The sequence below is a fragment of the Corythoichthys intestinalis genome, chromosome 1 (genome assembly GCF_030265065.1).
Source record: "Corythoichthys intestinalis isolate RoL2023-P3 chromosome 1, ASM3026506v1, whole genome shotgun sequence".
Lineage (NCBI taxonomy): Eukaryota > Metazoa > Chordata > Actinopteri > Syngnathiformes > Syngnathidae > Corythoichthys > Corythoichthys intestinalis.
In genome coordinates this window covers 65293058-65305564 of record NC_080395.1, presented here as the reverse complement: position 1 = coordinate 65305564, position 12507 = coordinate 65293058, and the positions used below count along the sequence as shown (strand labels likewise).

General features: G+C 36.5%; 1 protein-coding gene across 1 annotated transcript; it reads right to left on the bottom strand.

Annotated features, from left to right (window-relative positions):
• Positions 1 to 870: 870 nt before the first annotated feature.
• Positions 871 to 12191, bottom strand: atp6v0d1 (ATPase H+ transporting V0 subunit d1). Its single transcript, XM_057836132.1, has 8 exons — positions 11975 to 12191; positions 8472 to 8643; positions 7064 to 7242; positions 6877 to 6956; positions 6632 to 6709; positions 3548 to 3724; positions 3315 to 3392; positions 871 to 2067 (listed from the first exon to the last, which is right to left on the bottom strand). Exons 1-8 carry the CDS (start codon positions 12099 to 12101, stop codon positions 1906 to 1908), a joined length of 1053 nt encoding a protein of 350 aa, XP_057692115.1. The 5' UTR covers positions 12102 to 12191; the 3' UTR covers positions 871 to 1905.
• Positions 12192 to 12507: the final 316 nt, after the last annotated feature.

The window sequence follows — 12507 nt, the reverse complement described above, 5'->3', positions numbered from 1 at the left end:
ATAAGTTAAACACTTTGAAAGAAAAAAAAAAATAGAGTATTAGTTGGGGCCATAAACAGTATTTGTGTGTTTATTCCTTTTAATTTCATTAATTTAGATTTTATGATTGTATTAATTTATAAATGCTTTTATAATTACAAAATATATTTAAAATATACTATAATGAAAAACTATATGATTGCTAATATTTATTTTTAATAACCAAAAACAATCACTTGCCCTATAAAGGATTAAAAGGTTTTAGGTGCCAAAAAATAATATAATCACTTCACTGCTTTATAGAGTTAAATGTCTTAAGTGTCTACTTTTGAATAGCTGTATTCTGTAGGGACAACTGTTAACATTTTGACCATCACTTATTAGTGAAAAGTTAAAAAAAAAAAAAAAAAAGTAATAATAATGTGAAAAGTCATGGACCTGTGTCGTAGTTAGATTTTTTTTCCTACCATGTTTAAATATTAATAATAAAATTACAAATAATTATCATGTTGTTCACATTTGAAAATGTAGACAATGTAGCATGAGGGTTAAGCGGCCCGGTAAATGAATGACCTAGTATTACAGTAAATTCACGCATGTGTAATTTAAAAAATGTGAATCAAATGTGCAACCCTAAGCATTGATCCGTATTCAAGAAGCAGCTTTCCCTGTCAAAAAGGTTGACTACTCTAGAAAACCTTGACCACAGGACATTCAAACAAAGGAATTAAGAAGATAGGAAGTCTGAACCATATCAAATTTAGAACAAATGCACAGGAAATGTTTTTTTTTTAATTTTGTTAAAAGGATATCGAAGTTGTTTTGTGAACTACACAAATTTGAGTGAAACTTTTACCCACTGTAATATCAAGCCAACTGCATGAGCATAGTCTGACACAAACACGTTATGCAGTCAATTTTATTTATTTATTTTGCTCATATTTTAAACACACTTCACAGGTAACATCAAAATGGATATGAAGCAATTCATACAGCATGAGAAAACACAATCATATTGTTAAATATTTAAATATCATTTTTTATATAGTTCCATCTTTCATTCATTTACAACAACGTGCATAATTCTAGAGTACACATCATAAATCAAATAACAGTTTAGCCAACAAAAACTCACATTTGACTCTACAGCTTTGTTCAGGGAAACAACACATTTGACTATGGTTTTGTTTAGGGGAACACAACAATCATTTAAGTTGTTCTCCATACCAAAAACATAAGACAACTAGATGAATGGAATTTTTTCTTCAGATAGATGGTCAGCGTACTTGTTGGTTTCATTTCACTGATTGCGGAAAAAATATTAGAACCTAATCATGATGCTACAGGCCTGGGTACCTTCAATTGTTGGTGAACCTGGAGATGAAAAGCACCTCTGAAAGGGATCCATTAAAATAACTATCAATAAAACACATCTCAATTATGTACGTTTTTGTTTCTGATCCCAATTAATATTTATTCAGAGCAACTCAGGACTATGTGGATGGATAATATGATTGTTTTTTTTTTTTACAATAATGTTGTCCAACATTTGAAAGAATTGCTTTAAATCTGCAAAACTAATTTTGGTTATTGGGTTTATGTTTAATGAGTCCATTAAACTCCAATAATGTTCCAGTCATGTTTCTTTTGGTCAGCTATCGGCGCTTTTCGCAATCTATATTATGATATTAATCATACGCAATGCATTTGAAAGATTACAACCAGAGCTTTGTCAACAACCACTGAAAGACGACTTATGTGAAGGGTCACAAAATAGTTGGCGTCTTAACAACCGATTCACACTAACACCTTAAAGAATGGAGGCTGTTTAGCATTGTAGCATCAGATGCTTTAACACCAAGGTGGGAGTGGATAGATGAAGCAAAAAGACATGAGGCCAGATGTAAGCAAAGTGTAGGATGGATCTCAAAAGATAGGAATGTAGTTGTCAATCTTGGCACGGTGCCGCTGGGCGATGCACTCGGCAATCCAAACAATATTCCTGCACTCCTGCTCCTTCAGCTTGACGTAAGCGTAAAAAACACTGAAATGGAACTGGTTGAGGAAAGCTAGTTTGTTCAGCTTTACCTGCAGGAAGAGGGAGAAGAACAGCAGGAGATATTAGAACAGCAAAACGTTGGAATTTGACACAAGAAAAATGAAGGCGGAAAAAAAGACATTATTGGACCACATTATGTTAAAAAGGAGTGGATTTAACCAATAGGACTTACAACATCAAGCCGATATATGTTTGAATCACCCTGTTGCGTGTGTATATTATATACACACACACACACATACATACATAAATACATATATGCATATGGCGGAAAACACAGACAAGGCTGAAAAAGCAGTTTCTGCTCTTGCATCCCTCTTTAAAAAAAAAGTGCTGTATTTTAAGCCAAAAGAACTGTTGTGTTTGATAGAACAATATGTCTATATACTGCCATAGCAGATTCATGGCGCATTAAGCCCCCGAACTCTTTTTAATTTGTCCATTTTACCCTGGAAACCCCCGTTTACAGACGTCGGACATAACCGGTTTTGTTTCAACCTAGCCATAAAAAGAAGGTAAGCAATCGTATTTGTCATTTTTAGCTTAGAATCATTAATTGATGTCTATTACCGGTATTTCGTTTAAAAAAAAAAAAAAAAAAACACTTTAGCAAATTATTGACTCACATATTTTAAACTTTTAAACAAATTCCGTCATAATGAAAAAATGAGCTTCTGTAAATAAGTAATGGACCTCATAATTATCGCTTGATTGTATTTTTTTTTCATTGCTATCCCCAATATTTTGGATGATAATCGAGCCAAACATAGGAAAATGGAAAAACTGTTTAAAAGGGTAAATATTTGAAAATGAAAATCTCGACCATTCCTTGATGTCTGCGATTTCTGCATCGCGACCCTTGTTATGTTACCATGTTTCACTCTTAAAATCCACAAAAAATCCGGCTCTGGCCATTCACAGCTGTGTCTTGACACTCGATGATACATGCTACATGGCGTTTTGGGATCGAAACAAGGTAAGTAGTTGATAATATTTCATTAAAATCATGGCTTCTTTAAATATGCTTTCGCGTTTCACCTCTTTCACCTCCAGTTACGGTTTTGCTGTTTAATTTGCTGTTTTAATTTTCTTTTTTTTTTTAAATGCGCTCCTGTTCAAATTTTTTCTTCCCACAGAAAATTGAGATTTTAAGCTTTCCAATGATGTATAACACATGCATATAGGACAATTTTGAAATTTGGCCAAATTGGGGGTCTTAGAGCAGAACTTCAAGACACATGAGTGTTTTCCGCCACATACAATTTTTTTTCTTCACCTCATGCTCAAAGAAGCGATCCTCCAGTGTTTTGTCGCCTGGGTTACTGCCAGCACCCTCAAACAACAGCTTGTACTCCTGAAGACATACAAATACATTTAATTGCACTGTTGGATGCTTAGCAAACTTAAAACAGGATAGGAAGAAAATAGAGGGATTTAGAAATTTGTCATTTGCTCACCAAACACATTATACAACAAAGAAAAGTAAGTCTACAACACTTCAGAACTTACAGGATAGTAATCAGCCACCGCCTTGACCTGCTCATAGTCGTCAGCGCGGGCCAGCTGAGCGAGGCCTTCTGGGTAAAGCTTTCCGCAATGGGGAAACAGCTTAGCACGGTCTTCCTTAGATAGCTCAGTGCCAAATGAATTGATGGTGATGATGAAGGCTCTTCTATCAGCCTCGAACTGCAGCAAAGACAGAAAATGTAGCTGAAAAACACACCACTTTGGCCACGTCCCGCTCGTTTGTGGTTTCTGACCGGCACTTGCAAATTAAAATATAAATATATATATTAGAGCTGTCCCGACTAGTCGACTCAGTGACATAAATCCGTCGACGAGCACAACTTCCCGTCGACGGTTAATGAAGGGCTAAAAAACATATATACATGCATGGAAAGTCAGAATGTACTGCGTGTGTGCATGCTGATGGCATATGAGACTCAGTTCCTTGAGACAGATTTCCACAGTTCCTTTCACAGATGTTTACTGGTCATCAACACGCCGTAGAATTAAAGTTCAGACATACAAAATAAGGAAACATCTATATTAAACACTGTAAACATTAGCATTGCTACATTGAGGCTAATGGGGGGGAAAAAAGACAACCTACTTTAGCCTGCTACAAAACATTGGTAGTCTTCTCCAAAACGCAAACTTGCCAGTTAAAGGTGACACTTCTACTTTAATGAAGAATTTGTGTTCCAAAATGTTTTTGTGAATTAATAAGTGTCAACAAAAATTTAATTGCTAAATTAGTTACAAAAAAAAAAAAATTAGATCAGTCGACTAATCGTAAAAATAGTCGGCTGACTAATCGAGAGATAATTTGTCGTTTGGGACAGCCCTAATATATATATATTATTTTGAAAGATCTGCATTCATTTTAATGTGCGGTTGTGTCGACAATAATAAACTAAGGATTTTATGAGTGCTTCCGCAATAAATTACCTTAGCAGGCTACACTTAAATGTAATGCTTTCAATTAACCCTTGAGAGTCGAAGGACGCGCCGGCGCGTCCTCAGCGCACGTCGTCTTTGAAGCGCCCTCACGTTTTAATTACGTCACCCACATGCCGTTGGTTGGTCTTGTTTTAAAGTGCGGAAGTTGCGGTTTACTCTCGTTATTATTTGAAGTCAATCGACCAACTAAAACGTGAGATATTGTCATTTAAGTTTTATAGTTTTATTGTCCTCTCAAAAAAACATTAAAACGCTGCATGGATCATTTGTTTATGTCCATATTTCCATCATTTCTTGTCCTTTTTCAAAACGGAAGCTCCATGAAAAAAACACAAATCAAACGAACCCTTTCGAAGTCACAGTGGAAGCACAAAATGCGTTTTTTTTTTTTTTTAATAAATATAACTGCCGTGCGAGGTTCTACCGAACAAGAGGGAGGAGTGTTCTGAAGCAGCGAGGTGGCGAGCGACGGCCGTTTGGATCGAGCAGCGACTTTGTGTGACTTTGAGAATGAAACGAAAACTAAATTTAGCGCAAGCAATTGTGCTTTTTGATCAACTTGAGGAAGAGGATGGTCCAAATTCGTCATCATAGTCTTCTTCGGAAGAGTCCTCGATTGAAGATAGTGACGGATTTGAACACGTGGGTGACACCATTGACGAGCAGAGGTAAGCCAACTAACTTTTTTTTTTTTTTTTAATGCCGAAAAGTTTCTTTTGAAAGTTTCTTTTGATATTGCAAGACAAAGTTAATTTTGATGCAATATAAGTGTGTGTTTGTATATATAATAATAAAATGTGCATATCAGATCAAAGTCGTACGTGCACTGTGGGTATCCCAGGCAGGAATTTATAATTTGTGGTGTTCTTCTTTCTATATGAAGATTAGGGATGTAGCACATATTCACCTATGGTATTCTTTCTATTGTCATACATATAGATTTCCATTATTATTTATTGCTGTATATATTTTTATTTTATACTTTATTATTTTCATAAATACTGACTTTTTTTCATGTACATTTATAGTGACAATGAAAGTAAAGTGAAATGAAAATGGAAGGATGGAAAGAGGACCAACACCCCATGGAAGTGTGGGCTGTGTGATGTAGCCCTGTGTCTAATTCTAGGACGAAACTGCTTTTCGGAGTGGCATCCCTGAAAAAAATGTAACTTGTTTATTGTAAATATTTTTGAAAATACTTTTTTTTCCAATGTTATATATATTCCCCCCCCCCACAATCAGTCTTCTCAATTTGTGTATATAAATGTGTGTTCAAGAAGCTTGATTGTGTGTACATAGTTTTCATCAGGTGATGGGCCGCAATACCTAAACTCATAAAGAGATGGCCTCCAAACACTTTTTGTGTTAGATGGTATATATTTTTTCATTGTTCTTCACTGTTTGGTCTGCTGTATATAACCTGTTTCGACTAGAGCATGTATAAAGGCAAAAAACGCCTATGGCTATACCTGTTGTTTATGTTGAATTGTCAAATATAAGACTATTTATTCTAATTTTTTTGGGTTGAATGTTCATCCTAACATGTTGAATAAATATTACAAAGCTTCAAAACGGTTCGTTACGCATGTTTGGTTGTCAATTGGACATCAATATTAAAAATTTTGACAAAAATATTTTGGAATTTTTGGTCTTTTTAGGCCCAAAATGATGATTCATAATTGGTCAGTGAAGGAAACAACAGTTTGGACATGAAGTTCAAGGTGTCACAAAAAAGGGACCAAACCAGGCCGTCGTAAACAATTCTTTCTTTGAAATATAAAGGCAACTTCAAAGGCATGCAAAATCAGACAAAATAGGCCCAGACCTTAAAGGGTTAATATGCTAAATGATTATGTAATATGTAAGTATTAGAGTGCGCATCTTAGCATGACCGTCAGGCATTTCAGTTCAGCACACACACACAGACAAATTAATTAGCAGCCACCGGCTTTGAGAACTGTTACTACATGCAAATCAGTAAGAATACGGAACTATCGATTCCTGATGGCAGACCTGAGCTTACACAGCGATGGAGAAACTCTGAGCATTCATGTTCACAATACGCATGTGCATAAAGTGAGTATTGCATCTGTTATTTTGAATTCACAAATCGTACAAAAACCTCACCTCCAAGATTGGACACATGGTATCTGCTGTAGTTCCTCCCAAGTTGGAACAGAACTTATAGAATGCTTCAAGATAAGCCTGAGAAAAATAAACACACAAGTAGCAAATAAAATCATTGCCATGGTGGAAACCTATTAGTTCAACAGCATTGAACTATAGTATTGAAAAGTTATCTAACATCTCCATTTGTTTGATAAAAGCTTTTTATGGAAGTACAATAGAATTGACCACCATGAAATGTTTACCTTGTAGAGAGTGTTACGGATTATTTCAATATTCATTTCGTCCAAGTCCTGCTCAGATATACAATCCTGAAAAAATGCAGCTGAAAGCAAAGCAGTACGGAATTGTGTTAATTGTTTCTCATATAATTGTAACCAATTTGATATACAATAGATTATTTAGCGTACACTCGACCAAAGGGTCCATTACCGAGCGGCGTGTCAACCAGGATGGCGTTGTACAACTCAGCTGGAGTCTGAGCGATATTGACAGCCTCCATCTGCTCGAAGCTTCCCAGTGGGTGACACTTTGGCACCAGCTCAGAGATGGCACGCTGGTGAAGGGTTCCCGTGATGAGCAAGATGACGTTATCGATCATGTAACTATATCTGCGGTACCACCAATGGAGAAACAAAAGAAATCAGTCATGTTTCTCCAGGCTAAATGTGTATTTTTATTCCCATTACAATCAGTCTAACTTAATGATGGTCTTTCATTTATTGGCATTATACTCAGGCACACATTGTTCTATTTATTTCTTACTGCTGCAGCTGTTGTTCCAGCCCTAATTAGATTGTTTACGTACTGTTAAGAGCTGGGCGGTGTACCAAAAATTTACCGTTACCGAAATTCTTCACGATAACCGACATAATTTTGACCATGTCGGTAAAATCAGTAATTCAATAAAACAAAAAAATATAGTCTTTTTATCCCGCTTTGACTCTGTGTTGTTTGACTATGTTCATTTCCATTTAAGAAAGCAGTCACAATGCGTATGTATGAAGTCACGTGGTTATCAGGAACTCAAACAAACAGAAGCCCGGTAGGCTAACGCTAGCGGCTATAGGTACAGGCAAATGTGATGGAGTCTGGTTTAAGGGAGCTTCGCCAAACTTGCAACAGTGAAGCTTATAATATGACCGTTTAATGGCCACAGCTATTTTCTGTATGTGCTTGCTTCATTCTGTGTCATTACTGCCATGATAAAATCTTAAATGTTTTATTGGCAAAAGAGCAATATAGCTTTAATGTGTGTGTGTGCGTGTCTGTGTGGGTGGTGCATGTGTGTGTGTGTGTGCATGGTGCATGTGTGTGTGCATGTATTAAAAAATGCTCTGGGGGAAAAAAAACCTGAAACCTTGAAGTAAACACTTGTGTCGAGTAATGTCACAGCAGCTATTACCAATAAGTTGTCTGTTTGAAGTGTTTTGTTCAGACTGTAAGTCATTTGTGTTACAAAGACATGATTGCACAGTCGTCGTAATATTTTTATAATGTTGAACAACGTTCAAGTCATACAAGCTGTTATAAATGTTCATACTTGAATTCTTATCGTTTACAAGAATTTTCTATATACTTAATGTTTAGACTGCATGTACGATTGTTTAGATATGTTAAATTAAAATGTAAATAAATTAACGAGACACACAACACAACAGTAAATTTGTATTTCACTCATTGATTCAGATTTTCAAATTATATAACAGTGCACTTGGGCGAATTTATCTTCATTTATCTTTATCGAGGTAAATCTGCTCAATTTACTCTAAAACGCACTTTAGGCCATATCTCCCAGCCCTATGTACGGTGTAAATATAGTACACAGCGTCTCCCTCACGTGATAAAGTCCATGAAGCTGGCCAGGGGCTCATACGATTGGTTCCTCATGTGGCGAAACTCTACGACCATTTTCTCCTTTAGCTTGTCGTCAATGACAGACACCGTCAGGGGCGAAGCCTCGTTAGCCAGGAAGCTTCCATAGTCTGTGCTTTGCAGGTGAAGTTTCAGGTCTGCAATGGGGAGAAAAAAGCGAAGTGATTGATAAACAGTTGCAAAACCAAACTAATCAGGGTTTCCCCTACACATATAAGATTTGTGGCGCACCGCCACACCAAAATAAAAACCGCCACGCCTTGCAAATTCGATTCTTTTTTAAAATTTAAAGATACATTCTAATTCATAATTTGCATAATTTAACAATACGTCCGGGCTGCTATATGCACCAGTGTGGGAAACCAGTTGACCTTTTGTATTGCGTTGCTGCCAGTTGTCGGTCAGAAAAATTCCCTGCATCTATTTTGTGACACAGTTTGGCTAACAAGTCATTTACTTGCACAGTGCTGTGTCTGTCGGTCGCATTGACACTCATGAGTGCTTTCTGCTACGTTTCTGCCTCGGAAATATATGTCTAAGTATTTTCCGTTTACCGTAACCTATTGATGCGCAGTATATGCATACATCCATGGAGAAAAGTCATATGTACAAAACCTCTTAAGTCTTGTTGTTTTATTATAGAACCCAGCCTATGCTTAAGGCTAGTAGCAGCTCGTGATATCTATATTATAATTGTATATGTAAGTGTGTTGAACATTTTGTAGTGTATTGAGTATTGAATATGTGTATGTTTCTGTGTTATAGTTTCACAATATAAAAACAAGTGACTTCACATAAAGGCAAGAAAAGACCAAGGCACCAAGCCTTGTGGTTTATTGAAGTATATTCAGTGTTAGCTAGCTGTCTGGCAGGGCACAAGGAAACGCACTGTTTTGGGCAGTACAACGTTTAAATGTATATATATATATATATATATATATATATATATATATATATATATATATATATATATATATATATAGCTCATTTGCCAGAAGTCATCTGAAATAGAACGTCAAATAAAAGTTGTTCCTTTACACGCTTTATTTTGAAAATCACATGGGTTCTCTTGTTGCAAGCTTGTACCTGACTACGTTGGTGCAGAGTTGGAAATTGGGAGAAAAATCCACAGAAAAAGGTATTTCAAGTTAAAGAATATAATTCTGGTTTATACCTGTGAAAAAGACCTTAATATTGACATTGACATAATGTTTAAGTTCTATGTGATGGTGTTTGACCCGAATCTTCGCGTGCTAGCATTTGTTCGTTGCTGATATCACTGGTTGTGATTTCAGAGGAGTATTTTGAAGCATTAAGAAAATATTTAAGTTGTCAACGGACGAGGGTCCGTTAACAGACGGACTATTATTGTTGTGGTAATGTAGTACATATTAGGGCCAAAAAAAAAATAAGAAGAAAAAGGACTATGAGATGTAATTAGCTTTTATCAACTTCGCATTTGTATATGTACCGTAGCTGAGAGCTATGACATTAGCCTGGCTTATAAAATATTTTGAATAGATATTTGTTATGGTTCTTCTTGGAAAACAATAAATGTGGGGGGAAAAAAATCTCATTTGTCATGATATATAGCAGTTTCACCACAGCACGACATGTTGGGACTGCCCGACTCCGAAGCAGCCCACCACCACCACAGCTTCAAAACAACAGTTTTTCCTAGGGGAAACCCTGCTAATACATAAAAATTACAAGTCATTATTTTATGTGTAATGGACTTTTTTGCCTTTAGCTGCCATGGCATTTTTTACATGGTCAGCTTACTTTCAGTCCTTTTTAAAAACCCAATTCACCCCCCCCCCCCCCCCCCCGGGTACTCAATTACTATAAAAAAAAAAAAATGCTATATGTAGTCTTCTAATGTTAACTAGAGTGAAAGCTAGGCTAAACAAAAAACTGTCTTTTGATTGTTATTTCATTACTTGAATCTATAGCTTTACATAATTATATCATAGTAATTCAGCAGTTCATAATTATTATATGTATTAGCTGTTTGACAAATATGAAATGAATGAGTGAAACTACCATAATTTTTCCGACTATAAGCCGCTACTTTTCCCCCTCATTTTGAATCCTGCGGCTTATAGTCCGGTGTGGCTTATTTGTGTTAATAGGCAACTATTCGACAGCGGCGTTATAAAACTGCCATAAGATCATAATAATTATGTAATGACACTATTATGGGCATACAGGACTGTCTCAGATAATTAGAATATTGTGATAAAGTTAATATTCTAATTATCTGAGACAGTCCTATATACAGGACTGTCTCAGGAAATTAGAATAAGACTGTCTCAGATAATTAGAATATTGTGATAAAGTTCTTATTCTAATTTCCTGAGACAGTCCTGTAAATGAACGCTTAGGACAGTTGTCATGTAGTGTCATCCGGCAAATTATGTCACTAACTCCATTTATGTCGAGCTCGGATCTTTTACACCCATTCAAAAGTGAGATAATTTGCCGGATGACACAAAATAACGTCTGTCATAAGCATTCATTAATGCTCATCGCAGTGTCATGTCATAGTTACGATGGTCTTGTGGCGCCCCTAAGCTAGCAATGAATGAAAGAAGTAGAAAAGTAACTGAACAAATAACTACCACTGAACATGAATTTTGATTGTAATTTACATCTGTAGCTATGTAATGCATTTTAGGAGGCATGTTGGTTGACAACAGTGTTGACAGCAGGTGGCAGCAGATGTTTATTGTCTCCACCAAGGGAGCAGTGTTGGGCAAATGAAGCTTCTTGAAGCAATGAAGCTTTGCACCTAGTTGGTTCAATTTTGCCACCAAATGAACCCCATGAAGCTTTGCACCTAGTTGGTTCAAAGCTTCATGGGGTTCATTTGGTATTATGACAGTTATGACACCGCTGTCAAATAAAGTATTACCGGTTAATATCTTTTGGTGTAAATATCCCGTGATACAGTGAGGACAGCTGCGGCTTATAGTGCAGTGCGGCTTATCTATGAACAAATGCCGTTTTCGTGTCAAATTTGGTGGATGGTGGCATTTAGTCAGGTGTACCTTATAGTCCAAAAATTAAGGTAATTGAACAAACAGAGCACAACTAAAATCGAAACTCAATCGTCCTAGCATTGAGAAGCGGCCAGAAATACGAGAATGCTGACTGACTAGTGGAAATCAGTTAACCTCTGATATTTTATATACATACCATTTATCAATCATGTATGCCAAGTAACAGAGTCGTCACTTCAGTATGGCAGGGACGAGCGTTTTGCTAGCTACCCCTTTAACAACAACCCGAAAACTCGTTTGTTAGCAATGTAGTTTCTATTTGACGACTGATGAATACCATACATGAAGCAGTGTAATTAATGAGGTCAACTACTCATTATTGTTCATTTATGCTCCAAAATGACAACTAGCATGGGTGTAGTAGTAAGCTCGCACGGCCAGTGTTCAGTCATCACATGAAACTCACCTTCGAGGGTCTCACATTGTACAAGGTTTAAATAATCCGCTTGTGAGAGTATTCCAGCTTTGAATCCCCTGACCAGACCCTCGAGGTAGCCGTTATCGACATTGAAATAAAGCTCCGAGAAAGGCATCCTGTCTGACCGTCCGGATCGCTCTTTGCCGTAGAAACGTCGAACAGCCTGCTTAGCATTAGCATTAGCATCAGCTGACACAACCACGTGACTGTCACCTGATCAGTCATCGGGTCTCTTGCGAAAATTCCCTTTCCTCCCGCCCCTTTTGTTCCAGAAATCTGCACTAGGTGACGACAAATCCTAAATTTCACATCGCGGTAGTAACATCTTACTAAACGTTCAACCAGATTCAATAATTTCATGTAACTTGCAATCATGTTTCTTATTATTTTAATTTTGTTATATAATATTATGTGCTAGGTAACTCGGTGTTCTCTGTTCTGTTTATTTTATTCCATTTTTTTAAACTATCTATTTTCTTCCAGAACAGAGGTGTCCAAACTACAGCCCACGAGCCAGTGTT

What these genes read in the sequence shown, in the direction of transcription:
- atp6v0d1 (XM_057836132.1), bottom strand. Translation starts at nt 12,101, where the DNA reads ATGCCTTTCTCGGAGCTTTATTTCAATGTCGATAACGGCTACCTCGAG. An exon ending in AGCTTCATGGACTTTATCAC is followed by an intron (nt 7,243 to 8,471) that starts GTGAGGGAGACG and finishes GTGGTACCGCAG; the next exon opens with ATATAGTTACATGATCGATA. An exon ending in CCATGTGTCCAATCTTGGAG is followed by an intron (nt 3,725 to 6,631) that starts GTGAGGTTTTTG and finishes TCTTTGCTGCAG; the next exon opens with TTCGAGGCTGATAGAAGAGC.